Genomic DNA, 27,137 nt, shown 5'->3' with positions numbered 1-27,137 from the left:
ATGACCACAGAGAAGGATGGTTACCACCGCCCTCTGTCCTTTTAACTTGATCCCTAGCTCCGGTTCACTTTGTCTTTTTTTATTCAAAATCTTTGGGCATCTAAAAAATGGTATATGTAAGGGATTACTATTAATATGACTTCTTTATGTGTTATTTTAAAATTTTGCGGGGCTGATAAATGAAAGCACAGATTGCTTCAGGAAAAAAAAATTGTAAAAAAATTTTGCAAGGGTATATAACATGGGTTGTAAAATTTGGGGGTTCTTTTTTCTGATATGAATAGAGATGGCTGGAAAGGAAGTTTATTGTGGCAGAAGAAGCCCTAGCCTGGCTCCAGAGATAGTCTAGGATTCTCCTAATAGGACTATTACATTTTTGTTTGTCATTGTTATTTTTCTCATTGTCATCTTTGTCTTCTACCTGGAATAAGCCATTGAACTTCTTTATGGCTTGGATTTCTCCTATATAGAGAAGGGCTTTGTATCTAAATTTTCAAAAGTCTCTTTCAACTTCGATATTATAAAATTATTGTTTTTTAAAATTAATCTTTAAGAAATGAAAGTACTTTGGTTTGACCGATATTAATCAGATAGTCCTGGTATTACTCTTCTGAGGATTTTTAAACCCTATAGTACAGGAGCAACATGAAACATTGACAGTCTTTTAAAAAAATTTTATCTTTATTGTTGAAAGTATTACTGACCATTTGTTTGTTTGTGTTTTTTTCCCCCCATTGATCCCCCCTCCACCCATACCTGCCCCTCCCACACCTTTACTGTTCTATTGTCTTTGACTATATATGAATCCATCTCTAATCTCATTTTTGCCTTCCATAACATGTATTTTGGCAGATTGATAGGAACGTCCTTAAAAATGGCATGATAGATGAATGCTTACACAGTGTGGATATAAGAGCTGCGGGCCCATTTCTCCTTTCTGTAATTATAGTCGCATGGTACCTGAAATGTCACTCCTGTTTCTAAGCCTCCTTACCTTCATATGATATGACTTTTTCCTAACCTAAGTTGACTTATACAGCCTAAGACTTTCAGTGCTACCCATGAAAAAAATCTTAAAGCAGATTATTATAGAGAATAAGAAAATAGAAGACATAAATTCTAGTTTTGTGGGGAGCTAGAAGGAAGTACTACTCAAAGAAGAAAAGGGTATATAGAATAAGAAGATTCAGAGCAGCAAAATAAATTGTCCTGGCTCCAAAAGAAAGATAGCATTTTATTTAAAAAATAATCATAAACAAACAAAGGAAGTGGCACATATGCTTTCATCCAATGAAAGCCAAAATACGCATGCATGTTTGTGTATGTATAAACAGGTGTAAAAGATACATAGAAGGTGGGGTACATATATTCCTAGAAGGCAACCTAGAGTTGTTAGGATTTACAGTGATTGCTTTCATTCCCTATGTATGTACTGTTTGTATCTCATTTGATGTCATGCTAATTTTATGACCCAATTAATAAAAATATTTTATTATGACAAAAATCTTGCTTTCACAGCTGTAACCTTTTTGCTCATCCTATATACTAAAAGTGTAATATGCAAATTGACCATCACTCCAACACATAAAATGGCTGCCCATGTGGTCAAAGATGGTTACAGCCATGTGGAAATAAGATGGCCAGCAGGGGAAGGCAGTTGGGAGGGACCAAGGCTGCAAGGGAGGGCGGTTGGGGGCGATCAAGCCTGGAGGGAGGGCAGTTAGAAGTGACCAGCCTGGCAGAGAGAGAAGTTGGGGGTGACTGGGCCAGCAGGGAAGGGCAATTGTGGGGGTGGGGGGACCAGGCCTACAGGGGAGGGCATTTAAGGGTGACCAGGCCTGCAGGGGAGGGCAGTTAGGGGCAGTCAGGCTGGCAGGGGAGAGGTTAGGGGGTAATCAGGCCAGCAGGCAGAGTGGTTAGGGGCAATCAGGAAGGCAGGCAGGCAAGCAGTTGGGAGCCAGCAATCCTGGATTGTGAAAGAGGTCCCAGATTGGAAAGGGTGCAGGTTGGACTGAATTTTACGCACCGGGCCTCGAGTTTAAAATAATACCTCATACTTCTATTATATATTTATTATGTTACTAGAGTCCTGGTGCACAAAAATTTATGTACTTGTGGGGTCTCTCTGACTGGCCTGCCCCCTCTCACAGTCTGGGAGCCCTCAAGGGATAGTCTACTAAGCCACAGTCTGGCCTCCTTCTGCAAGAGGCGACTGGCCTATCAGGAGAAGGCACTGTCCCCATCACCCCCTCACGGCTGCTGCCTCTGGCCTTCCTCTGCTGGAGGTGACCACCTATCAGGGGAAGGTGATGCCCCCATCATGCCTCTGCTGCAACCACTGCCGACTGCAGCTGCTGCCTAAGCCTCGGCCCTCGCAGCCACCCAGCTTGCCTGACCTCAGGAAGCCTCTGTGTCTTTGTCCAGAAGGACATCCAGAAGACATCTGCCCTGATTAGCTATTATCCTTTTATTAGTATAGATAATAACTGTTTCGAAGTATAAGGTAATTGATTTGTTATCTAAGTTGTAAAATTAAGTTAGAAAGAATTCTTCCATCAAGAGTTAAGAGAGTTACAGCTCGACCTTCTGTTATATAAAAGTTCAGTCATTGGGGTATAATTCATAGTCAGTTAGATATAGCTAATATCAACTATAAACTATTTTAAAATGTTTCGTACCATTGAGAATGTTCAGGTTGGAGAAAGATAACATGAATATGTTCCATCAGAAGTGAAAGATCTATATGAATTTTGAGACAAATTTAAAAGATTGCTTAGGTTCTTTCCTTTAAGCCCACCCTTTCCCACATGTGGAAATGATATTATAAATAGAAATATATAAAATCCAAAAGCTTCTAATAGAAACATTCAATATTGAAGTTGAGCCTCTGTATTTCCATCCTTTTATTCAAACTTTTTTCTTATTTTTCTATTTGTATTCTTTCATTTAACTCTTCTATCCAGAATATATTGATTTAAATGGCCCACGTCTTATAATTCACCTGTAATTAATAAGTGATCTAATGAGTACAGAGCTATTACTCAGTAAATCTGCTGAATGCCATTCAATTATATTTTATTCAGCTAAATTTTGTTCCATTTTGGACCAGTGAATTCTGAGCTGGGTGTGAATTTTCAGGGATTAACTATCTGGCATGCTTTTCAACTTGACCTTGCCACTTTCGCTGGTGTGTTCTTTTTCTCTATGCAATATTTTCCTTTTCACAGGCCATAAAATTCAGTGATAAGCATTCCTGTTAGAGGTGCAGTTTTCCCTAGTTGCAAGCAGATTTAGTGACTCTAACTAAAGTAAATAATTGAATATCTTGAATTATTAACCAAAGTATTTTCCCCCTAGTTAGCAGACACCTCTCTGTTTTCTTGGTTTGTAAATTCTTTGGACTTAAAAATATCTTAATCTCAACTCCTTTTTCAAAATTTCAGTCATAATCTGACCAAAGGAAACATATTTTAGTGAGAAAAGTTAAAGTCAGCTCTAAGCAGTTCTTTCATTTCAGTTGTTCACATTAAATTTATGAAATATTTCCGATTTTTATACTATAATATACATCCATGTACCCATCACTAAAATTTAACCAACTGGCATTCAATTTCTTTATATATATGTATATATATATGTACATATATATATATATGTGTGTGTGTGTGTGTATTTGTATAAATATATATATTTTTACTTCAGAGAGGAAGAGAGAGGTAGAGAGAGATAGAAACATCAATGATGAGAGAGAATCATTGACTCCCTTCTGCATGCCCCCTACTGGGGATCGAGCCTGCAACCCGGGCATGTGCCCTGACCGGGAATCGGACTGTGACCTGGTTCATAGATCGATGCTCAGCCATTGAGCCACCCTGGCTGGGCTAAATTTCTTTAAGGGCTGATGAGGCTGCCTGAGGTGACTTAACAGTGGAGTTTTTACACGTGAATTACACAGAATGCTTATGCAGTGACCTGATCACAAGTTCCTGAACGTTGAAGGCTGTGGGGCTTTAAGGGTTATGGTAACTGAGATTAATAATAGGACTCCTACCATCATCGTCACTAAAGCAAGAGAGCAATTTTAGAATAAATATCTCATTTACCCATATTCTTTATATTATAACTATGCTTATTTTATTTATAGATCACTTTCATATACTTTAAGATAGACAAATTATGTGCAATAATATTAGCTAATATTTGCGAATCGTGAACTGTATGTGGGCATTGTGCTAAGTTTTTATGCACTAGCTCACTGAAGCTTCGAAGCTACTTTTGAAGTAGGTACTCCTACTTTTTCCACATTTACAGGTGAAGAGGCTGAAGGTTGCAGAGACAGTGAATACCTTGCTCCCTGGTTCAAGCCCTGGCCATGTCTCCAAAGCTCATTTGTTTGGTAATCATTACACTGGGCCGCCTTCCAACTTGCAAACCCCCTGGAAGCCTTGCTGCAGTTAGACAAACACACTCAAACTTACTGGGCGGGTCAACCCTGACTGAGGCAAGAATAGAACTGCTGGAAGCCTGTGAGGAACATACTCCTGGCGTTCAGAGAAACAAATACGGCTTAAAAATGCTGCTCGGTAGGCTTTGGTGGCCTTCCTTGCCTTTTCTCTTTCTTCTCCTAATACATTATATGAGAATTCATGATGGATTTATTGAAATAACGGCGATAGTTTAGCAAGCCTGCTTTCTAACAGTAGTTATTCTTGGGGTAGGAGCCTCCCCAATATAAGTATTCTACTCATACCCCTCAGTACACACACATTTTCTTGGCAACAGTATACTCAGAAACTTTTAGATCTTCTCACTTAGATTCCCTTTCATTTTCTTGAGGCTTTCACCTAGGAAAGGGATGTCTGCTGTGAATGAAGACATAGAACATCCATTTCTCAAGACCCAGGGACCCCTCCAGGGGTCAGGGACTAAATCTCACAGGATTAAGTTATAGAGCATGTGCTCCACCAAAACATTCAGGGCTTTTCCCTTCTAACATGCAGTATTTTGTCAAATGTCTTCACAAATGCTGTTGAAGTTTTTTAGCATTTGTGAAACAGAAATCTGTTTTATTGTTGTTTTTGACAAATTTTAAAGTACTTATACTTAGAAATATAAATGTCATGCACAAAAAGTTAGCTTATTTTAAACCCTCTAGGATGATAAATGAAATATGTGAATCTATTTTTATTCTGTCTTTGAGTTGTGGATAGACGTAGAAAAATTTGAGTCTTTGTATATACTAGGTGTACCAGTTAATAATGCATATTTTTTCCAATAGATGGAGTAACACATATGTTGATATGTATGTGTTTTGATATGTATGCTATTTTGTTGTGTTGCTTCTTCAGATTACCACTTGTTCTGATCGATGGCACATGCACTTTCTGAGCAGCACTTCAAAACGTATGGAGAAGTGGAAAATTGGGTATGAATGGTTCACCTCAAGAAAAGTTCTATTGGAACAGTATCCACAAATTACCTAAAGATGGGGGAAATGTGTAGCTAGCGATAGACATTACTTTGAATAAAGCACTTTTGATGTTTCTCTTGAAATTACTATGTTTTCTTTTATTACAGCTAATAATATGGATTAACTGTTAACTAGTTAATAGTGTGGCTTAACTATTAACTGGTTAATAGTGCAGATTAATTATTAACTGATTAATAACGTGGATTAACTGTAACCAGTTAATAGTGCGAATTTTGTAATCAAAGAAAACACGATAATTTCTAGAGAAATATCAAAAGTGCTTTATTTGAAGTAATGTCCAGTGCTAACTACACATTTCCTCCATCTTTCAGGTAATTTGTTTTACCCAATAGAACTTTTCTTGTTTTGAGGTAGACCATTCAGAGACCCAATTTTCCACTTTTTCGTACGTTTTGAAGTACTGCTCAGAAAGTGCATGTGCCATAGATCAGAATAAGTGGTAATCTGAGGAGCAAGGTCTGGTGAATATGGCGGGTGGGTTAATATTTCCCAAGTATGTGATGGTGCATCATCATGAAGCAAAATTACTTCGCTGTGTCTTCTGGCCCATTTTGGTCATTTCATGATCAAAGTGTGGTTCAAATTGATTGTTATTGATTATTTTCACCTGTTTTTTAGACGATTCCTTCCGCATCCCACCAAACACAGAGCATTATCTTCTTTTCAAAGCGATTTGGCCTTGCAGTTGATGTTGATGTTTGACTAGATCAACCCATGATTTGTGCATTTAGGATTCTCAAAATGAATCCACTTTTCATTGCCAGTCACAATTCAATGCAAAAAAGTCTTTCGTGCTGTTAAAGCAACATTTTACTGTTGACTTTTCATTTTTCCATTTGTCTTTGTTCAGTTGATGTGACACCCATTTTCCTTCCTTTAAAATCTTTCCCATCACCTGTAAACAATTGGAAATTGCTTTCTGAGCAATATTTAATCTTTCTGTAAGTTGTTTTTTAGTTTGACAATCATCTTTATCCAATAATGCTTATAATTATTGGTCTTCAAACTTTTTTGGTTGACCTGGATGTCCTTTGTCTTTCACATTGAAATAATAACTTAAAGCATTTAAACGAGCTTCCACAAGTATCTTAATAGGGAGCATGTTCACCATAAGCTTCCCGAAATATACAATAACATTTCAGTAGCACTTTTCTTCAAAATGATGCTCTTTTTTTGGCACAAAATTTGATATCTTTAAGTGTAAAAATATCTATGATGTTAACATCTTCATAAAATTTGGCATATGATGTTTTGAAGCTTGTTGTCAATACAACAAAATAGCATACATATCAAATCACATATATATCAACATACGTGTAACTCATCTATTGAAAAAAGTTTGCATTGTTAACTGATACACCAGTTATTATTTTTTATTTCTATGCTGTCTGCTTTATTATATTATAACCAAAATGTAAGCACTCTAATTCCCAAACAGTTACAATTGTCTGAGAAATTCATGTTGTGACTGCTTTTATCAGGTAATAGAAAAGACCAATAAATGACAGTAATTGGGAATCTGACCTAAAGGGGAAAACCAGTTTTCAGCATAGAACTCGTGAAAGCAATCAGTCAAAACATGAAAAACAAGTTTTCAGCATAGAGCTAGGAAGCAAATCAAATTCTGCCATTACTGCATGCATTTAGCAATTATTTATCACCTACCTACTCTGTTCCTTTGATAAGCTTCTGTGATAGGAATGGCACAATTTAATAGGGTTTTACATTAGTAAGAAAATGACATCTACTGCCTTTGAAGTTTAGGTCACATATTTTAAAAAATGAAGTGCCACATTGTTTTTGGAGTATTTTTTGTCCTTTACTCAAATGATTGTTAAATTAGTTACTTTTATAAATAGCAGGTGAAAGTTGTGGAACATAGAGACATAACAGCAAGAAGATTTTTATTTAAATGTAATATTCTACTTAAGATGATATTTAAATACTTCCCATCCATCATTACATTTTTTATCTCAACTAGCTTATTGCCAAGGATCCTTCTCCTAATTATTTTAAAAGTCCAAGTAGTATGTGAGGCTCTACTCTGTGCCCACTAGGAATGGAGGTGACCCTCAGATTTAATCAGACTTAGCTTTAGTGATTCTGAATCAAAATCTGGGTGGGAGGCTTCAAATCTTTTCTTGTGTTATTATAGAGAGGTCTGAAGGGTTCTGGAGGAGGGACCAGAGTAATGAGGGGAGAAGAGAAGGGAAAGGAGAGTGGTGGCTAACAGCTGTTTATCACTTGGTATGGAAGAAGTGTAATGGCTAGACTCCAAGTAAGGTCAGCCCAGAGCTACCTTGTTCTACCTCTTTTGTTAAGAGGAGCTAACCTTCCTAAGAGTTGTGTTCCATCAGATGCCTGCTGCTGGACCTGACTCTGCTTCTTCTCCTGTGAGATGACCTAACACAGTTGGCAATGATGACAACTAGCTCACATTTTTCTCTTTGGGGTCAGGCTTCCTTTTTTCTCTCTGGCAGAAATATTACAACATTACAAGAAAAATTTGCTACATTTTTCTCTGTGTGAAGCAAGTCATAACAAATAAGGGGGAAAAATCCTATGAACTAGTTTGCTTCTCTTTGGTATACTTGCCTTGTCTCATAAATATCGAAACAACCCAAACTTTAAATATTCTCCAAGTCCAAGTATATCAAGTCCTTTTATTTACAAATGAAGAAAGCAGTGTTTCATTCATGATGACATTCATTCAACAAATATTTATTGAGAAACTTCTATGAGCCAGACAATGTTCTGGATATAAAGCAATAAGCAAAATAGGAAGGGGAGCCGGGAACGGTTTGGCTCAGTGGATAGAGCGTCAGCCTGCGAACTGAAAGGTCCCGGGTTCAATTCCGGGCAAGGGCATGTACCTTAGTTGCGGGCACATCCCTGGTGGAGGGTGTGCAGAAGGCAGCTGATCGATGGTTCTCTCTCATCGATGTTTCTGACTCTCTATCCCTCTCTCTTCCTCTCTGTGAAAAATCAATAAAATATATTTTTTTTAAAATAGGAAGGGGAAAAAAAATAGGCCCTTATAATCAACCGTAGGGGAAGCAGACAATAAACAAGGTAAATAAGCCAAGTACATAGAAATGTTAGAAAACTGTTAAATGCTATTCATAAAGATCAATCTGGGAAGAGGGACATGAGGTGAAGGGGGGCGGTCAATGAAGAACTCATTGAAAAGGTGGCATTTGAGAAATGACCTGAAGAAAACCAGGGAGTAACACATTAAGTTATTAGAAGAGTAATCTAGGCACAGAGAGCAGAGAACACAACCATTCTGAGGCAGGAGCACTCTGGCACATCTGAGGAGCGGCAGGAAGGCTAGTGTGTCTGGCCTGGAGTGAGACTCCATAATAGAAGGAGGTGGTTAGAGGGAGCTAGGGGCCAGGCAGTCAATTGCCTTAGAAGTCATTACAAGGACTTTGGCTATTTTCTGTCAATTGGGAAACTATTAGAAGGTTTTGAACAAAGTGACCTAATCTGGCTTATGCTTTAACAGGATCTTTTTGCTGCTGTGTTGAGAAAGTACTGTAAGAAAGCAATGTGGCAGCAGAGTCCAATTAGCAAGTTGTTGATGATAATATGTGTAGCCATGGAGCTGGATGAGGCAATAGGATGTTATGAATGTGAAGTATGAGAGAGAGGAGATTAGGGTGACTCCAAAGTCACTGGCCTGAACAAATGGAAGAATGACTTGCTCCTTATTGAAACAGAGAAAACTATGAGAGCAGGGTTAGTTTTGACAGAAGAGGGTAGAGGAGGGGTTATCAGAATCTCATTTCCAGACCTGCCAAGTTTGAAATGGTCTTAGATATTAAGTGGAGATGAGATAGAGGCCCAGAATGCAGGCTTAAATTTGGAACTTATCAACATATATATAATACATAAAGCTGAGGGGGCAGAGAAGATTACCAAGAGAGTGAGCACAGATACTAAAGAGAATATGCGTGTCCAAGAATTGAGATGAAAAGCAATCAAAAAAGAAAACAGAGTTCAGATCTGTGAGAATGAGAAATGTGGTAAGCAGGATGTATAAGAGAAAGGATTCTACGAGAGTGGTCAACTCTATTTAATGCTGCTAATAGGTCAAACAAATTAGTTCTAGTAAATAACCACTGACAGTTGTAGTGAAGGTCATTGAGGACTTTGACAGAAACAATTTTAATGGATCGAAGGTTGGGGTAATCTGACTGGAAAGGTTCAAGCGGGAGGAGAGAAATTGGAGACAAAAAAACTATGAATAACTCTTTTAAGAAGAAAGAGAAAGCAAGAGGAGACAGGATTGTCTTAGGGTCTGCTGACAATCACATGAGTATTAGCATTATCTGTGCATAGAGTTGCGACCTCAAATGATCTTGCATAGGCTAGACATACAGATTTTTTTTTAAATGTTTATCAATATACATTCATGCTAAAAAGAGAAATATTAATCAAGCCAGCTCCCTTAATGCACAAATATTCATACCTTTTTTAGCTCTTAATTTATGTCCAACATTTTCTCCAGATTCTTCTTTGAGAGTTAGTTTTTAACTGTATCATTCAGGACTCCCACACTATGATTCTTTGTTGGCATATCAGTCTCCCATCCTGGTCTAAGCTTCTTGAGAAGACCCATATTTTATTTTTTCTTTATATATCCATCTCGTAGCCCAGCTCCTGGCACATGGCGAACACTCCACTTTCCTTTTTTTGAATGCGTGACTTTTATGTTCCATATTGTCACATGATGTGCTTGAGGTCACGTCGGTATCTTCCTAAAGTTGGCTATTAATTTCCAAATAGAAATTGTGCTTGGTCATTTTGTTTTCCACAGAGTTCCTGTGGAGCAGACATGGTGAGGACAGGCTCTCTGAAGCTCAGTAGCACATCCCTTGGGAACTCATCTCTGAAAAGGACAAAGCGAAAGGCACCTTCCCCACCCTCCCAGCTACCCCTGCATCAAAGTGATGAAAACCACGTGACTGGTAATGTTACTTGTCTCATTAGCATTGCATTTGTATTCTGTTTTGCTTAATATAGACAGTAGAAATGATATAAGTTATAAATCATGTCTTTCTATTAACAATAATAGTTAAACTTAGGCTTTTAGTTAATTTTAATAATAACACTTAGCCCCTAATTATTCTCACTTAACTACCTTTTAAAAATCTGCAACATGAAAAAGTGAAATGAAAGGATTGTGCAGCTCCATTATCCTAATGAGTATGTGATGATTTGTAAATCTGTTCAGAAAGATCCAGCCATTCAGGATTGACTACATGTAGGAATGGAAATCTAAGTAGGTTAGCAAAATGGCTGTCTCTTTCGGAATCATATAAAAACTGGTGGTCCAATGCATGAAATTCGTGCCTGGGGAGGGGGTTCCTAAGCCCAGCCTGCACCATCTCCAATTGAGGACCCCTTGGGGGATGTCCGACTGCCGGTTTAGGCCACAGGGATCGGGCCTAAACTGGCAGTCGGACATCCTTCTCACAATCTGGGACCACTGGCTCCTAACTGTTCACCTGCCTGCCTGCCTGATCACCCCCTAACTGCCTCTGAATGCCTGCCTGATTGCCTCTAACTGCCCCTGCCTGCCTTCCTGATTGCCCCTAACTGCCCTCCTCTGCCAGCCTGATCTCTCCCCCAATTGCTCTCCCCTGCTGACCTGATCTTGCCCTCAACTGCCCTCCCCTGCCAGCCTGATCTTGCTTTCAACTGCGCTTCCCTGCCAGTCAGATCTCACCCCGAACGCCCTCCCCTGCCAACCTAGTTGCCCTCAACTGCCCTCCCCCGCTTGCCTGATCTTGCCCTCAATGGCCCTCCCCTGCCGGCCTGATTGCCTCTTACTGCCTCTGCCTGCCTGATCACCCCCAACTGCCCTTCCCTGCCAGCCTGATCTCCCCTCCCCCCCAACTTCCCTCCTCTGCTGGCCTGATCTCGCCACCAACTGCCCTCCCCTGCCATCCTGATCATCCCTAACAGCCTCTGCCTCGGCCCCTACCACCATGGCTTTGTCTCAAAGGAAATCAGACATCTGGAAAATAGCCAACCAACCTAGTCTAATTAATATGTTACCTTTTTAGTAGTATAGATAGATTATATAGGATAGGATTGCTTAAATGGGGTGGGGGGGAATCCTTTTTCATCAGGAGAAGATGCTCTTGGCAGACAAAAATATATAATCCCTATATCTGTACTGATAGCCAGTCATATGCATTATACTGCCAAACCTGTCATTAAAAAATTGTACCACTTTCTTACATCTTATACCAGTGGTCAGCAAACTGTGGCTCGCAAGCCACATACAGCTCTCGAGCCGTGGTTTGCTGCTCTGTTGACTAATGAGTTTGCTGACCACTGGACGAGAGTAAATGTTACCATGTAGTTGGAAGCTGTGAAGTTTAGGCAATTGTGGCATATTGTGTGCAAAGACGTAAAGTGTAGTATATGACAGTGGTCGACAAACTCATTAGTCAACAGAATGGCAAACCACGGCTCTCGAGCCGCATGTGCCTCACAAGTCGCAGTTTGCTGACCAAACTTACACCAAACAGCTGTTGCCCTTAAAACTCCTCCTCATCCGCCACCTTAGGTTCTGCTTTTGCAGATTAGGTTCACCCAGATTAGATTCTGATTGGTCAGTTTCTATGCCAGTCAGTGTCAAAAGCTCCACCTCCTATCCAGCCATTGGCTCCTCATACTTCACCCAGATTTGGTTCTTATTGGTCTGTTTCTGTGTCAGTCAGCGTCAAAAGCTCCGCCTCCTAGGCAGCCATTGGCTCCTCAAACTTCACCCAGATTTGGTTCTGATTGGTCAATTTCTATGCCAGTCAGAATTTCTGAGCCTATCAAAGCAAGATAGCAAAGCAAATAGCAAAGGTATAATTGCTATTCAGTGGCAGGCCTGATCAGAGAGGTGGGGCTAATCAGCAGCCCCAGTGGAGGTCAGAGAGAAAGAGAGGCGCCACTGCTGGCCAGGCCCAGAGCAAAAGAGAGAGGCAAGTGCTGATCAACAGCTGCCACGAATGCTATGGATCAGACCCTGTTTCTCTCTCTCAAGCCTCCCTCCCGTAGGTCAATGCTGAGTCCAGGCTCCCACAGCCCAGGCAGTCAGTGCTGGGTCACCACCGCAACCCAGCACTGACTCCTGGTTGGTCCAGCCTTTGGTTGTTGTGGATATTACAGGCCATGGGTTTTTATATATTAGGATAAGCTACTAAGGACTTGTTTCTTTTGTGAGTGTGACTTTTTTCTAACTTGTGCTACTACTGTGTTCTACCTGTAGTTCCTATAGACAATGTTTCAGAAGCAAGCACTCCTGAGGGGCTGCCCAGCCCAGGTATGTATTTACCTTTACTCCATATCATGGAATTTCAGAGAAAGAGCTTTTATGACAGTTGAGGAATGAATTTGGTATAATATTCTGTATATGAAAGGGATACAGATGCTTTGATTCCATTTCCTAGATTTTATATTATGAAATAAAAATATTTTCCCCTGGGGTTAGGGCATGAAATAAGCACACTCAAAATTTTAGTTCTGGTTCCTTGAGTCAGTTCCCTATAAGGTCTCCTGTTTTTTTTGTTGTTTTTTTTTTTTCCTATGTATTGTCAAGTTATCAACTATTGATCTCCTTTCCAAGAATAATGACCTATCTTGGTATGTTCAGAAGAAAACTTACTTGAAGGTGTAAAGCACCATTCTTTTTGTAATTCAATTGGTCATCTATTTTCAGTTAAAACATAGTAGTTCATTCTTTTCTTTAAAAAAGTTTTTTTTTTTTACTCTTTATTGTTGATAAAACACCATTCTTCATTCAGCTGTCCTAAGTATGAATTTAACATGAAAGTATTCTAATCTAATGGTAAAAATTTGTTATTATGAAATATTTTTTTATGTTCTCATTTTAGATTTTCAATAAATTAAATTCCAGTAAAAATAAAATAGTTCCAGCTGATTTAATTTCCTAATATTTTTAATAAAAGCTATTTATTAGTAGCTATTGTAAAAATGAGTATGATAAAATTTCTTGATCCTTAGACTTAATTTAAAGTTAGATATAAATGAATATAATGAGCTAATGATGTCTAATTAAAAATAGAATATTATTATGCCAGTAGGATAATTTGAAAGGTATAAAAATTGCTTAATATAACCTTACCTAATTTTTACAATTCGCATTCACAAATACAGGGAGAACTCAGAAGCACCCAAATGCTTCTGAATCTTTTATATTTAGGTGATATTTGGGAATTGGGATTTTGACACATTTTACACAAAAAAATTCTCCTTTTCTCTCTAATTAAAAGTATTACCATTAGATACTTAGTAATATTTTACCTAACTTTTACCCAAAATGATACTAGTGATATCATTTATTTCAAAATGATACTAGTGATATCATTTATTACATTATATCACACAAAATAAGGTAAATAAGAAAATTCTGAAGTATTGGAAGAAAAGGTATAATTGCTATTCAAACTTTGCTTGATATTTATTTCTCTTTTTCTTCCTTTTTTTCCCCTTTTTTCTTTTACCTCTTCCTGTTTAATGCATGGATAATTGTGAGCTAACAAATCTGATTCCTTCTGAAATACTTCTTGGTCTCTGCCTGCCTTAACTCTGTTGTCTAAGTGCCATTTCCACAGATTTCCCTTCTTTGGCAGAAGCCTCACTTGGCCCCGGGCTCCCCAGTCACGAACAGTGCACTGTGCCCACACGGGCAGATGACATCTCTCTCTTGAAGTGCCCTGAAACGCCCGAGGCAGCCACAGCATCTCTGACATGTAGGTGACCGGGCCTTTCCTGAGATGTAAGATGAATGAAGTCAGCGGTTCCGCAGCATTTCAGTTTCTCTTCTATTTGGCTTTCTCCTTCTTTGGTGAACTATTTGAACTTTACTTCTTAACTACAAAAAATATATGGTTTTCTTTCTTAAAGTTCTCGTTTGTTATCTAGGCATGGCTTATTTTCTGTAGTATTGCTTTTGATTGGGACTTTTGTTTTGAAAATGTTGGAATTATTTTGTGACCAGTGGCAAAACTTTATAGTTAGGTACTACTTGAATGTTATAAATATTTTCTCAATTTTTCAGTGACTCAGAAAGAGTCCTTATCACCTCAAACTGCTTGTTTAAAATTAGTATATGATTATACAATAGGAATGTAAAATTGTGTGGTCAGTTTGGAAAATAGTTTGGCACGTTTTTGTTTGTTTTAAATAAAATTTAAGCATTTGTTTTCTGTATGACCCAGCAATCACACTGCTAGGTATTTTCTCAAGAAAGATGAAAACTTATGTGTACACACAAACTTCCTTGTGAATTATTATTATAGAATTTTTATTCATAATAGCAAAAAACAGGAAATAATCCAGTGTCCCTAAACTGAGGAGTGAATAAAAATAACTGATTGGTCCATACATCGGAATGCTAACATCTATCCGTAAATAGGAATAAATAACCAATTCATGCAACAACATGGCTGAATCTCAAATATATTATGTTAAATGAAGAAAGCCAGATTAAATGGTTAGATGCTGTATTATTTCATTGACATACTGTCTTGCAAAGGCAAAACTATAGGAATAATGATTACCAAGAATTGGGGTTAGGGAGTGGGGTTGATCACAAGGGACATGGATTGTTTTGTGTGATTTTTTTTTTTAATCCTCACCCAAGGATATGTTTTTATTGGTTTTTAGAGAGAGGGGAAAGAAGGGAGAATCATTGATGTGAGAGAGAAATATTGATTGGTTGCCTCCCATATGCATCCCAACCAGGAAATGAACCCACAACCTTCTGATGTATGGGATGATGTGCCAATCAGCTGAGCCACCAGACCAGGATCAAGGCATGGGGGACTTGGGAGGTTAAATCTAAATCTTGATTGTGCTGGTGGTCATAAAATTATACATCTCTGTCAAAACTGGATACTCCAACATATATTCTGAAAGTGATGAATTTTACTGAATGTAAATTTTATCTCAATTTTTAAAAATGAAAAAGAAAACAACTCTGCCTGGCAGCAAGTACAATAATAATGTCTGGCCTAGTCAGCACTTTTTTATGAGTGAATTTTAAAACAGCAACTCACCAGGCTAGATTTAATGTTATATAATTCTACTAGAGGCCCGATGCATGAAATTCATGCAAGAGTAGGCCTTCTTTCCCTTGACTGTCGGCACTGGCTTCCCTCTGGCATCTAGGACCCGGGCTTCCCACTCAGCCCCAGCATTGTCCAGAAGGTTGTCAAGAAGGATGTCTGGAAGGGTGCCTGGTCTAATTGGCATATTACGCTTTTATTATTGTAGGTTTTATCAAAAAGAGGTATTTGTCAAACAACTTTGCCATTTTGATCATCTCCAGGAAAAATATAGTAGGACTCTAAAAATATTAGTGAAATTTTAAGCTTTAATAACTTAAAGTAAAATGCTACAAACTTATAAAAACGTATTCTGAAAGTTAATACTTTTGTTTCATTTAATGTACTGTATTTGTGAGTTTAAATAATTTTAAATATTTTCTTTTTCAATTTTATTCTGTAATTGAGAAGGACTGGAAAACTTAAAAAAAAAACTATTCAAACTATATAAAGCTAAGTAAGTGTAAAGAAATTTCAATAATCATACTTTTAGGTTATGTTTTTATAATATTTTAACATTTATATTTTGGATCTTGTTAAATCTTAAATATGCACTAAGAATTTGAGCACTGTTGTTTCAACGTGAATATTCTTTCTTTATAACTTTTGAAGCTGAAATATGATAGTTGTGATGTAACATTTGTGAAAATTTGTGAAATTGGAAAAAACCCAATTCTTTTACTGTAGTCCTAAAATATAACCATCATATAAGCGTATTAGCCCAGGCAAAAACAAAGTTGATTTAATATTTTTCAAAGCTTGAGGAAATTTATACTTAGCTAATCAACCAACTGTGAAAGCTATTTTGGATTAGAATTTTTAAAAGGAATAACAGACTTTTCTATAACATTTAATAAGAGAAAATTTTAATAAGTATTTAGAATTATATGTCTGAGATAATCTGGTTATATGTTCACATAATTATTCATCATTAGAAAAGTATTCTACTGTTGACTTTGAACCAGAATTTAAGAGTCTAGCTAATTTTTGTTTTAAAAATTCCTTCTTTGCTAGGATTATATAGCATGAATGAGGCAACTTAATATTTAGAATTATATCTTCATTTCTTTGTAGCTGGAGTAAGCTCTGATTACAGTCTTGAAGAGATAGAAGAAAAGGAAGAACTGAGTGAAGCGCCTAAAGATGAGGCTGAAAATATTTCTGGGAAGTCACAAGAGATTCCTCTTGGATCTACTGATATAATAAATATACGGAAAAGTGACCCTGACTCAGCCCTTGGCAGTGATACTGGAGAGTCCTCACAAAACTCCAAAGAAGAAAAACAAGAAACCAGAAACACAGATGGACAGTAAGTAGTCTACATGCCAGAATGGTGGTGGTGGTTTGTTTAACTAATACTAGTCTTCTGGAATATAGATCTGATATTTTAAATGCAAAGCATCTGCTTACATGTAATTGTTTGTAAATTAAATAAAACTCAGCAGTTCTAATACCTTTGTGTCAAACCGTAACATGTAGTTAATTTACATGACTTAAATATAAAGGTTTTGTTTACTTGTATGTATTTTACCTATTATCTATTTTACCAAATGAAACATTTAATTTTCATCCAGTTGGGGGCTGGATGAAAAAAAGATGAAGGGATTGAGAAGTACAGATTGGAAGTTACAAAATAGTTTGTAGGGGTGTAAAGTACAGCATAGGGAACATCCTATATAATAAAAAGATAATTTGCAAATTGACCCTAAGGCAGAACAACTGGGAACGACTGGTTGCTATGACATTCACTGACCACCAGGAGGCAGATGCTCAATGCAGGAGCTGCTTCCTAGTGGTCAGTGCACTTCCACAAGGGGAACGCTGCTCAGCCAGAAGCCAGATCATGGATGACCAGCACAGCAGCAGTGGCAGGAGCCTCTCCTGCCTTGGTGGCAGCGCTAAGGATGTTTGACTAATTGCTTAGGCCCTCTCCCCATGTCAGACATCCCCTGAGGGCTCCTGTCCTGCCAGAGGGATGTCTGACTGCCAGCTTAGGTCCAATCCCCCAGGGAGCGGGCTTAAGCCAGCAGGTGGACATCCCCCAAGAGGTTCTGGACTGCAAGAGGTTGCAGGCCTGGCTGAGGGGCCATACCCGAGTACATGACTTTTCATGCGCCAGGCCTCTAGTCCTATAGAATAAAAACTAATATGCAAATCGACCAAATCGACCAGTTGCTATGGTGTACACTGACTACCAGGGAGCAGATGCTCAAGGCAGGAGCTGCCCCCTGGTGGTCAGTGTGTTCCCACGGGGGGAACACTGCTCAGTCAGTAGCCAGTCTCAAGGCTGGCAAGCACAGTGGTGGTGGGCACTGGTGGGAGCCTCTCCTGCCTCTGAGGCAGCACTAAAGAGCCACAAGCTCAGCTTCTGACTGAGCGGTGTTACCCCTGTGGGGGCTCACAGCTGGTGAGTACAGCAGCGGTGGCAGGAGCCTCTTCCGCCTCCGTGGCAGCACCAAGGACCCCTCAGGGAATGTCCACCTGCCAGCTTATGCCGATCCCCATGGGGCGTGGGCCTAAGCTGGCAGGCAGACATCCCCCAACGGGTCACGGACTGCGAGAGGGTGCAGGCTGAGGGACCTTCCCCCCTCATCCCAGTGCACGAATGTCATGCACTGAGCCTCTAGTAGTCAGTAATATTGTAGTAACCTACATATGGTGCCAGGTAGGAACTGGAAATATTGAGGGGGAAACTCTTTGTAAAGTGTAGGATTGCCTAACCACTATGTTGTACACCTGAAAATAATAATACAAAATAATATTGGATATAAACTGAAAATACAAATATTGAATATAACTGAAAAATAAAATAAAATAAAATTTGACCATGCGATTTGCAAAACGAAAAAGGTTTCATTTATATCCCTTTTCTTTAAAAGACAAATAAAACTAACAAAAAGACACTGGGGGAAAGCATATATTTTACAAGCTTTTTACATTTTTTTTTTTAATAGGACCCTCACATGAAAGCTAATGCTAATGTTTCATAGCAGCATTTCCTCTCAGTTACATTTTTTTCTTTGCTATTAAATTTTCAGTATTTGGCAGGAAAAGATGATTATTTTAGTCCATCTGTCTTTGGAAATTATTCCCTGTTTTCTCATCGTGTGTGTGTGCGCTCATGCGCATTTGAATAGTCTGGATGTATAACATAAAATATCATTTTTGCAGAGAAACACACTTGATGGCCTATAATCCAAGAAATGAAGAGAGAGTAGTTGACAATGTAAGAAACTTGAAGTCATTGGGACCAAGTCAAGAGAATGGTGAGTTATATAAACACTAATAGCCAACACTTTCATAGCACTTATTATGTACCAAGGGCCATTCTTAACTCTATATATATATATATACACAATATATATATATATATATATATATATATATATATATATACACACACAATATATATATATATTCATTAATCTTGTATGTTAACTCATTTATGAACATTATTATCTTTAGTCCCATTTTATAGATGATTGAACCTCAAAAATATTACATAACTTACTTGAAGTACCACAATTATTAATTAAGTGGTGGGCTTCAGATTTGAACTCAGGTGACATTACTCCAGAGTCTGCTTTTAACTGCCACGTGTATCCCCTTTTGTCCTTGTGGTTAAATGTCAGAAGTTATCTGATCTAGAACTTAAGGATGTATACTCTATGCATACTTGTGATCTATTTCTCTTTTTTCCTACATGTTGGTTAGTTTAAATATATATGTTTCTGATTCATTTTCCTCATGGTCTCTACACATGGCTGCACTTTGCCACTCTGTTAACTGATTTTGCCAACCACTGACCTACACGCTCGATTCCAATAATTACAGGCTGTTGTTGTTCCTTGTGATTAAGCACCTATCCCAGTGGTCGGCAAATGCATTAGTCAACGAAGCGGCGAACTGCGGCTTGCGAGCTGCATGGGCTCGCGAGACACAGTTTGCTGACCACTGGTCTATACCATCCTGAGATCGAATACTGAGAGGCTCCTGCCACCTCCACTGTGCTCACCAGCCGTGAGTCTGGCTTCTCACTGAGCAGCACTTCCCCTGTGGGAGTGCACTGACCACCAGGCAGCTCTTGCGTTAAGTGTCTGTCCCCTGGCAGTCAGTGCCCATCATAGTGACTGGTCATTCTGGTTGTTCTGCTGTAACAGTTGCTTAGGTTTTTATTCTATAGATTTGCTAGTGCCAAGGACCATTTCTTATATACTTCTGTGCTCGTAGCAGCATTGAGAAGTAGTACTTTTCATACAAATATTAAAAATACTTATGAGCCAAATAAATGAGAACAAAGGCCGGTATGTACCTCTTCCATGGTTCCTAATCACATGTGCTTAATTTTGTAAATCACAAAAGCTAATAATTATTTGTCATTGAGAACAGTCACTCCTATAGACAATACATATTCTTATAATTAGTTGCATTTTATTTGGGGAGAATAAAAATGAAAATTATATGTTTAATATGGGAACCTTACAGCATTATATAAGATGTAACTATTATGACCAATAAATTGTATAGTTAGGCAGGCTTTAAAAACATGATTTTTTTTAAAAATTGTTAGTATTACCTGGCAACATGATACTTTTTTGCATGCATTTCTTTTTCTTGCCTTTTTTTCTTTTCTAACAGAGGAACTATTTTAAATATATCATGACACTTTAGGCAGTGAAATTGATGTTAACCATATTCATTAAAGTGAGGGATGAGCCAGGACCTGTTTGGCTCAGTGGATAGAGCGTCGGCCTGTGGACTGAAAGGTCCCGGGTTCGATTCCGGTCAAGGGCATGTACCTTGGTTGCGGGCACATCCCCAGTGGGGGGTGTGCAAGAGGCAGCTGGTCGATGTTTCTCTCTCATCGACGTTTCTGACTCTCTGTCCCTCTCAATTCCTCTCTGTGTAAAATCAATAAAATATATTTTAAAAAATAAATTAATTAAAAAATAAAAAATAAAGTGAGGGATGATAAAACTATAGAGAAATATTTGATATCCTTTCACAGTTTGGCTCCCAAGGCTCACATTTCACTTGTTCTATACAAACTGCCATATTGAAAGAGGAGGCCTCTGAGGATTTGGAAGATGAGGGCTAGTTGGTCACTCAGGAGAAATGGTTCTTCTGGGCATTTGAAGAGAGGAGCACAGTGTATAAATGAAGCATGTTACTCGGTACTAAATACATGGTGCATTCTCATAAACCCGTGTTTCTTTTCAGATGTCTCATTCCCTCTCTTTGCCATCATGTATTCGGCTGGCAACTGTTGCTTTGTTGATCTGAACACTGGCAAATGATTTTTGTGTTTAGGAAGTCTGAATTAGAATTAAGAGGAAAAGTAGTATAGGGGAGAGGGAGGCTGTTTTCTCTATTTGAACTCTGACATGAGAAGAATAGGTTGTTTTTCCCCAAATGAAAAGAACACATGATCATTTTCATGTAGTTGAAATCACTAGTATTATGACTCAAGACACAGTCCCCTTCGGTGAGGACACCTAGTTAACAACTCAGCCAATGTTGATTGTGTTTTTACTTTAACTCTTAAAGGTAATGTTTTTGTTTTCTGCCTTATTTAAAACTGGTAACATTTGCTAGGATTGCTCCCCCTTAATGTTATGCATAAAAATAATAAATGACAGAAGAGAATTGACATGAAAAAAGTATAAAGAATAAAAAACATATTTTGAATTTGTCAATTTCTTTTGTCATTTTTAACAATGACTGTAATATTAAATCTGTATTTATAAGAAGACATATAGCTGTGTTCTTTGGAGTCTTGCTCTGAGTAATATCCTATCCTAATAAGCATGTTACATAAATGACAAATAAAATATATAGTTGACTCCTATACAACATGGGTTTGAATTCCATGGGTCCACTTATACACATATTTTTTTAATAATATGTAAAAAGTATATTCCCTTCCTATGATTTTCTTAATAACATTTTCTTTTCTCTAGCCTACTTTATTTTAAGAATACAGTATAGAATACATATGCAATATATGTGTTAGTCCCTTGTTTAGGGTATCAGTAAAGCTTCTGGTCAGCAGAAGGCTATTAGTTAAGTTTCTGAGGAGTCAAAAGTTATATATGAATTTTTAATTGTGTAGAGAGGACAGTGTCCTCACCCCTGTGTCCTTCAAGGGTCAACTGAAATACATATTTTCACGTTTTTACATCTGAGCAAACTGAGGCTCCAAGGGTTAAGTAATAAGCTGTGATCACAGAGCTTATAATTAGTCAAGCCCGCTTACAGATGGATTCCAGACTCGGGTCTCCATGACACCAAAGCCCATACCGTTTTCATTAAATGCAACTACCTGATTTTGTGTAATTAGCTGAAAATTTTAAACCAGCCTAATTTAGTTTGGGGAGGCAAGCATTGCAAACTGAAGTTTTTGTACCTTTTCTTCCCTATACTTGATGATTTTTCTTTTTTTCCTCATAGATCAAAATGAAATAACTGTCACATCAAGGAATATGGAAGATCATGTGAAAGACGGAGGGAGGAGAGCAGAAATCAATGCGGGAGGTGTTGCCAAAAATAACAGTGTGGACGTGGACGTTGACAGACTTCAGGCACACAAAACGGAAACTGCTAAAAGTGACAAGGAAAATCATCTAGCTGCCTCATCAGAACCAGGCCCAACACTGAACCAGCCGAGTGCAGAGAAGACAAAAATGCAAGATGCAGCGATTCAGGCAACTCCTTCCTGCAACAGTTTGAGCGGGAATCACCGGCACCATCATTTGTCTGACCTCAAAGTTGATGAAAGTGTGCAAACTGCAAATAACAACACCTCAACTCAACATTCACCTTTAAGTCCACAAGATTCCGTCCACACTTCAAGAGAATTCAGGAGACAGGGCCCTCTCCCTGTACATCCAGAAGATCAGCTCGCCGTGAAAGAGCCAATGTATGCACATGGTAATGATGCTCCCGTAGATGAGATTAATAAAAACCCAGCTGCTTCTTATACGAAGAATCATCCACTTTACCGACAAGACTACATTCCCAAGCCAAAACCTTCCAATGAAATTACGAGAGACTATATACCCAAAATTGGGATGACTACTTATAAAATAGTGCCTCCCAAATCCCTGGAAATAGCAAAAGACGGGGAATCAGAAACCTTCGGGTATGAAGAGGATCAAGGTATCCATTCTTTAGGGAAAAGGCACATGCACGAGAATGTGAAAGAAACGGCGATGCAAACAGAAGATGTCGTTATTTCTGCAAGCCCGAAGGAGCCACAGCCAGACCTGAAACCCAAGCCTGCCCTGAGAGCAGAGCATAAGGGGCACAGTGTGGAGGGCGTGCCCCACAGCCCCACGGCGAGTCCCCTGAAACCCACTCCCAGGATGACCAGAGACACTGGCACGGCTCCTTTTGCGCCAAACTTGGAAGAAATAAACAGTATATTAGAGTCAAGGCTTAAATCTCGGGCTTCCAATCCCCAGGCCAAACCAAGTTCCTTTTTCTTGCAAATGCAAAAGAGAGCTTCGGGTCACTACGTGACCTCCGCAGCCGCCAAGAGCGTCCACACTGCCCCTGGTCCTGCTCCGCAGGAGCTCCCGAGGAAGGAGGTGGAAAGGGATCCGATGCCTCCTCCAGAGCAAACTCTTTCTCCCTCAAGTAAAACAGCTCGCTCTCCTCTGCAGCCCCGCGTGCAAGACGCCAATGGAGGCCTCAGCACTCAGAAGCCTCCTGAGACCTCCCCTCCTCCTATCGCCCCCAAACCCACTTCTCTTCCCGCCAGTCAGCTGGCAGCACTAAACCTGAAGACTCTGAAAACCTTCGGGGCCCCGCGACCTTTCTCGAGCTCCGCTCCTTCGCCCTTCGCCCTGGCAGTGGTGAAGCGGTCTCAGTCTTTCAGCAAAGTGCGCTCCGAGGCCTGCAGCGAGGGGGCCTGCGCGCCAGCGCCCAGTGACGCTGCGGAAGGGAAAAGTCCCTCCGTGGATACCCCTGTGGACGCCCCACAGCCCTGTGTGAGTAATCAGGTACATTTTACTTTTTATTTTATTTTTTTAAATATATTTTATTGATTTTTTTTTTAGAGAGAGGAAGAGAGAGGGATAGAGAGCTAGAAACATCGGTGAGAGAGAATCATCGATCAGCTGCCTCCTGCACATCCCCAGCCAGGGATGTGCTTGCAACCAAGGTACATGCCCTTGATCGGAATCGAACCTGGGACCCTTCAGTCCGTAGGCCAATGCTCTATCCACTGAACCAAAACGGTTTCAGCAAATTTTTCCTTTTTTAAAAAATAAGGGGATCTTGTACAGTGTGTTGATATGTTTGTGTATTAGGTCTGAATTCATAATAACCTAATAGCAAACAACCAGCTGTAGAAAGAAAGGTATAATACAGAGAGTCTGATTATTTACTCTCAAAGTCACTATGACTCATATAAATTGATTGGGTATAAGGCCACCATATAATTATATTATCAGCAAATATTTTAATTTGAAGTTTCTTTGCTCAGACATTTGTGTGGTATACTAGTTTATAGTTCTGACTCTATTTCCCTGGGGTTTTCTTATCTCAATTTGTTTATAACTTTCTGGATGTTCTGGTTTACTGTATTATTCTCTCCAATTCTACATAACTGCAAAATAGTTTTAATTATATAGAAATATAGCCTGGCAGGCACGGCTCAGTTGTTGAGCATGGATCTATGAACCAGGAGGTCACCATTGGATTCCTGGTGGGGGCATATGCCCAGGTTGCAGGCCTAATCCCCAGTATGGGATGTGCAAAAGGCAGCCAATCAATTATTCTTTCTCATCATAGATATTTCTAGCTCTCTCCCTCTTCCTCTCTGAAATCAATAAAAAAATATTATATATATATATATATATATATATATATATACTTGTATATAAACAGTATCAAAGTCTAGATAAAATAACCAAGCATCTCTTAGCTATGTATTTTTTGTAACAAATACTTAACCTCAGCTTATTAGATATCTTTACATATAAATAATTTAAAACCAGAGTTTAAATATGCCATTTTCTTAATTTCCCATTTTATTCATTCAGTATCAGCTTTTCCAGTTATGTGTATGTTGACCAAAATATCATTTAACTACTATGTAACCTTAATAATTTACCAAAAAAGGGGAGTTTTTGTTGACTTTATGTTTGCTCAACTGTTATAATTTGTCAGATTCACATAGTCAAAGGAGAGGCAGAAATTCACAGAATGAGTTATGATATTCCCCACACAGTTTTTAAAAAATATTTTGTGTACTTTTACTCTGATAGTATTTAAAGAAGACTTTCATATTTGTGTGACAGTTCCAGATGTATTTTATACGAATTTTTCAAACATTCTGAGAGTAGCAGAACATTAACCATATTGCCAAGTAAAGATTTTTCCACAATTTCAATGCAATATTTATCTGGAAGAATATTTCTTCATGTATTTCATATTTATGCTTTATTACTTTGATATAATGTCAGGAAGAGATATATGATATAAGGTTAATTCTTTATTTGGGAAAAATCCTGTGTTTTTCTTAGAATGGAATGCCTTCCTAAACAACAGAAGCTTGATTTGGAAAATACAGTCTTTGAGCCTCTTCCTGAGCTCTGATTAACTCATCATTTGTAAAGATATTTATTTGGCACTTTGAAAAAGACAATTTTAAAATTTTTTGATTATAGTTGCCAATTGAATTAGTTACAAAATATTCATTTCTAAGAAGTTGAATTAAAATTTTAATTCTTAGAAGTTCCTATTATTTATTTTTAGTTTCATTGAGGGAAAAGCAAAAAAAAACCATGGCCATCTCCTAGTCCTTCTAACTTCCAGAAACAAAACAAGTCATTACAGGCAGCATAATCATTAATATTTTATTATTAGATGATAGGTTGCTAATTGCAACCAGTGTGAGTTTGCCAATATTTGTCTATTTTGTACCATTGAAAATAATAACTTCACAACCTAATACGTTAGAACTGTGAAAATAGGTTCTTTTTTAGTCTATGGAATATTTATTTTTAAAATTCATTTGGCTCTCTTAACCAACGCTGTTGGAGAAATCAGCCTTATTTGTCTCAAGGATAGTAAAATTGCCCTTGTGTTCATGAAACAAAGAGAGGTACCACTTTCCTTCCTTAGCACCCTCCTTATTCAAGAAAAGGGAAATTAATGCCCTCTTTCCAGCTGGGCTGTAGTAGCTGAGATGATTCGGTGGCTGAGGAAATTGAGCTATGTCTAGAAATCCAGTGTGGCAAATGGTGATTCCTAAAGAACTATTGATGAAGGAGAAAAAATGTTGAAAAAAATGCCCATATTTCACTTGGTATTCATATAAATAGTTTCCTTTTATTGTTTTAGGAAAATAACTCTTCACACAGTGAGCGGAATTCCCAAATACCATCTCCCACTGACTACCCACCATGCACCCTTAAGAGGCAAAGTTCTCTAACATTCCAAAGCTCTGACCCCGAAGAGTTCCGACAGAGTCTGCTGACTGCAATCCGTTCTGGAGAGGCTGCTGCCAAATTGAAAAGGGTAAGTCTTCTTTATCAGATGAGTGGCAGTGGGTTTATTTTCAACACGGTCAGACTAATACTTAGGAGAAATTGTTTCCTGGCATTTAAGCTTGACTACAGGAGATGTCAGAAGTTGCTCTTTTATGTCAGGGGTCATTTTTGAAGTAAAGCCTAAGAGAGTCCAGAATCTTACACATACTTTAAATATGTCAAGTCTGTTTTCCATAACATGGACCAGGTGCACAATATGCCTTTTGCTCATTATTATGTAAGTAGATATAGAAAGTACGTGGGCTCTTATTTTAAGAAATTGTTAGCCTGTCTGGCCAGCTCAGCTCAGTGGTTGAGCATGGACCTATGAACCAGTTTGGATTCCAGGTCAGGGCATATGCCTGGGTTACAGGCTCCATCCCCAGAAGGGGGCAAGCAGGATGAAGACAATCAGTGATTCTCTCTCATCTCTGACATTTCCATCTCTCTCTCTCCCTCTCCCTTTTTCTCTGAAATCAATGAAAATGTATTTTTTTTTAAAAAAGAAATTGTTAGCTCAACAAGAAAGATTATTTCAGAAAGGTGATCCCCCTGTATTCCAGAGAATCTGTACTAGTGATAGTAACCTGCACTAGTTTCAGTCATGGTTACTAGGGTAATCAAGTTATTACCACATATGGGATGAGATTAGAGTGCCAAAGAGGGAGAGAAGTTTTTATAGGTTAAACCAAAAAAATGTAGAGAAAACCTAGATAATTGAGATAAGACCTAATGTAGGTATATTCAAGTCCTAATAATGCTCCACTAGAATCGTTCAGCTCCTCTTTCCTGAGGTGTAGGAGAGCTTCGGGAATGGGGCAGATACCAAACAGCTGTCACAGGGAATCATTGTAGGTGAGTTTCCTCCCTCTGTCACCCTCATCCACTGAAGGAGGACGTGGATGCCCGGCTGGTGTGGCTCAGTGGTTGAGTGGCGGCCTATGAACCAGAAGCTCATGGTTAGATTTCTGG

At 38.6% G+C, this 27,137-nt stretch overlaps 1 protein-coding gene across 10 annotated transcripts in view; it reads left to right on the top strand.

Annotated features, from left to right (window-relative positions):
• Nucleotides 1-27,137, top strand: part of COBLL1 (cordon-bleu WH2 repeat protein like 1) — a 140,701-nt gene that overhangs the window by 106,791 nt on the left and 6,773 nt on the right. For 5 of the 10 annotated variants that reach the window (XM_084891597.1, XM_084891595.1, XM_084891592.1 and 2 more), the window contains 7 exons: nucleotides 10,314-10,464; nucleotides 12,768-12,821; nucleotides 14,152-14,271; nucleotides 16,702-16,936; nucleotides 18,799-18,893; nucleotides 22,078-23,630; nucleotides 25,978-26,154. In XM_084891597.1, coding sequence (XP_084747723.1) covers nucleotides 10,314-10,464; nucleotides 12,768-12,821; nucleotides 14,152-14,271; nucleotides 16,702-16,936; nucleotides 18,799-18,893; nucleotides 22,078-23,630; nucleotides 25,978-26,154 — 2,385 coding nt within the window. The remainder of the gene's footprint in view (nucleotides 1-10,313; nucleotides 10,465-12,767; nucleotides 12,822-14,151; nucleotides 14,272-16,701; nucleotides 16,937-18,798; nucleotides 18,894-22,077; nucleotides 23,631-25,977; nucleotides 26,155-27,137) is intronic. The other 5 variants (XM_084891594.1, XM_084891593.1, XM_084891598.1 and 2 more) reach the window with 2 other exon arrangements.

Source organism: Pipistrellus hanaki, assembly GCF_964339955.1.
Source record: "Pipistrellus hanaki genome assembly, chromosome: 8".
Lineage (NCBI taxonomy): Eukaryota > Metazoa > Chordata > Mammalia > Chiroptera > Vespertilionidae > Pipistrellus > Pipistrellus hanaki.
The sequence above is the reverse complement of the archived record's forward strand: the minus strand, read 5'-3'. Positions and strand labels throughout refer to the sequence as shown.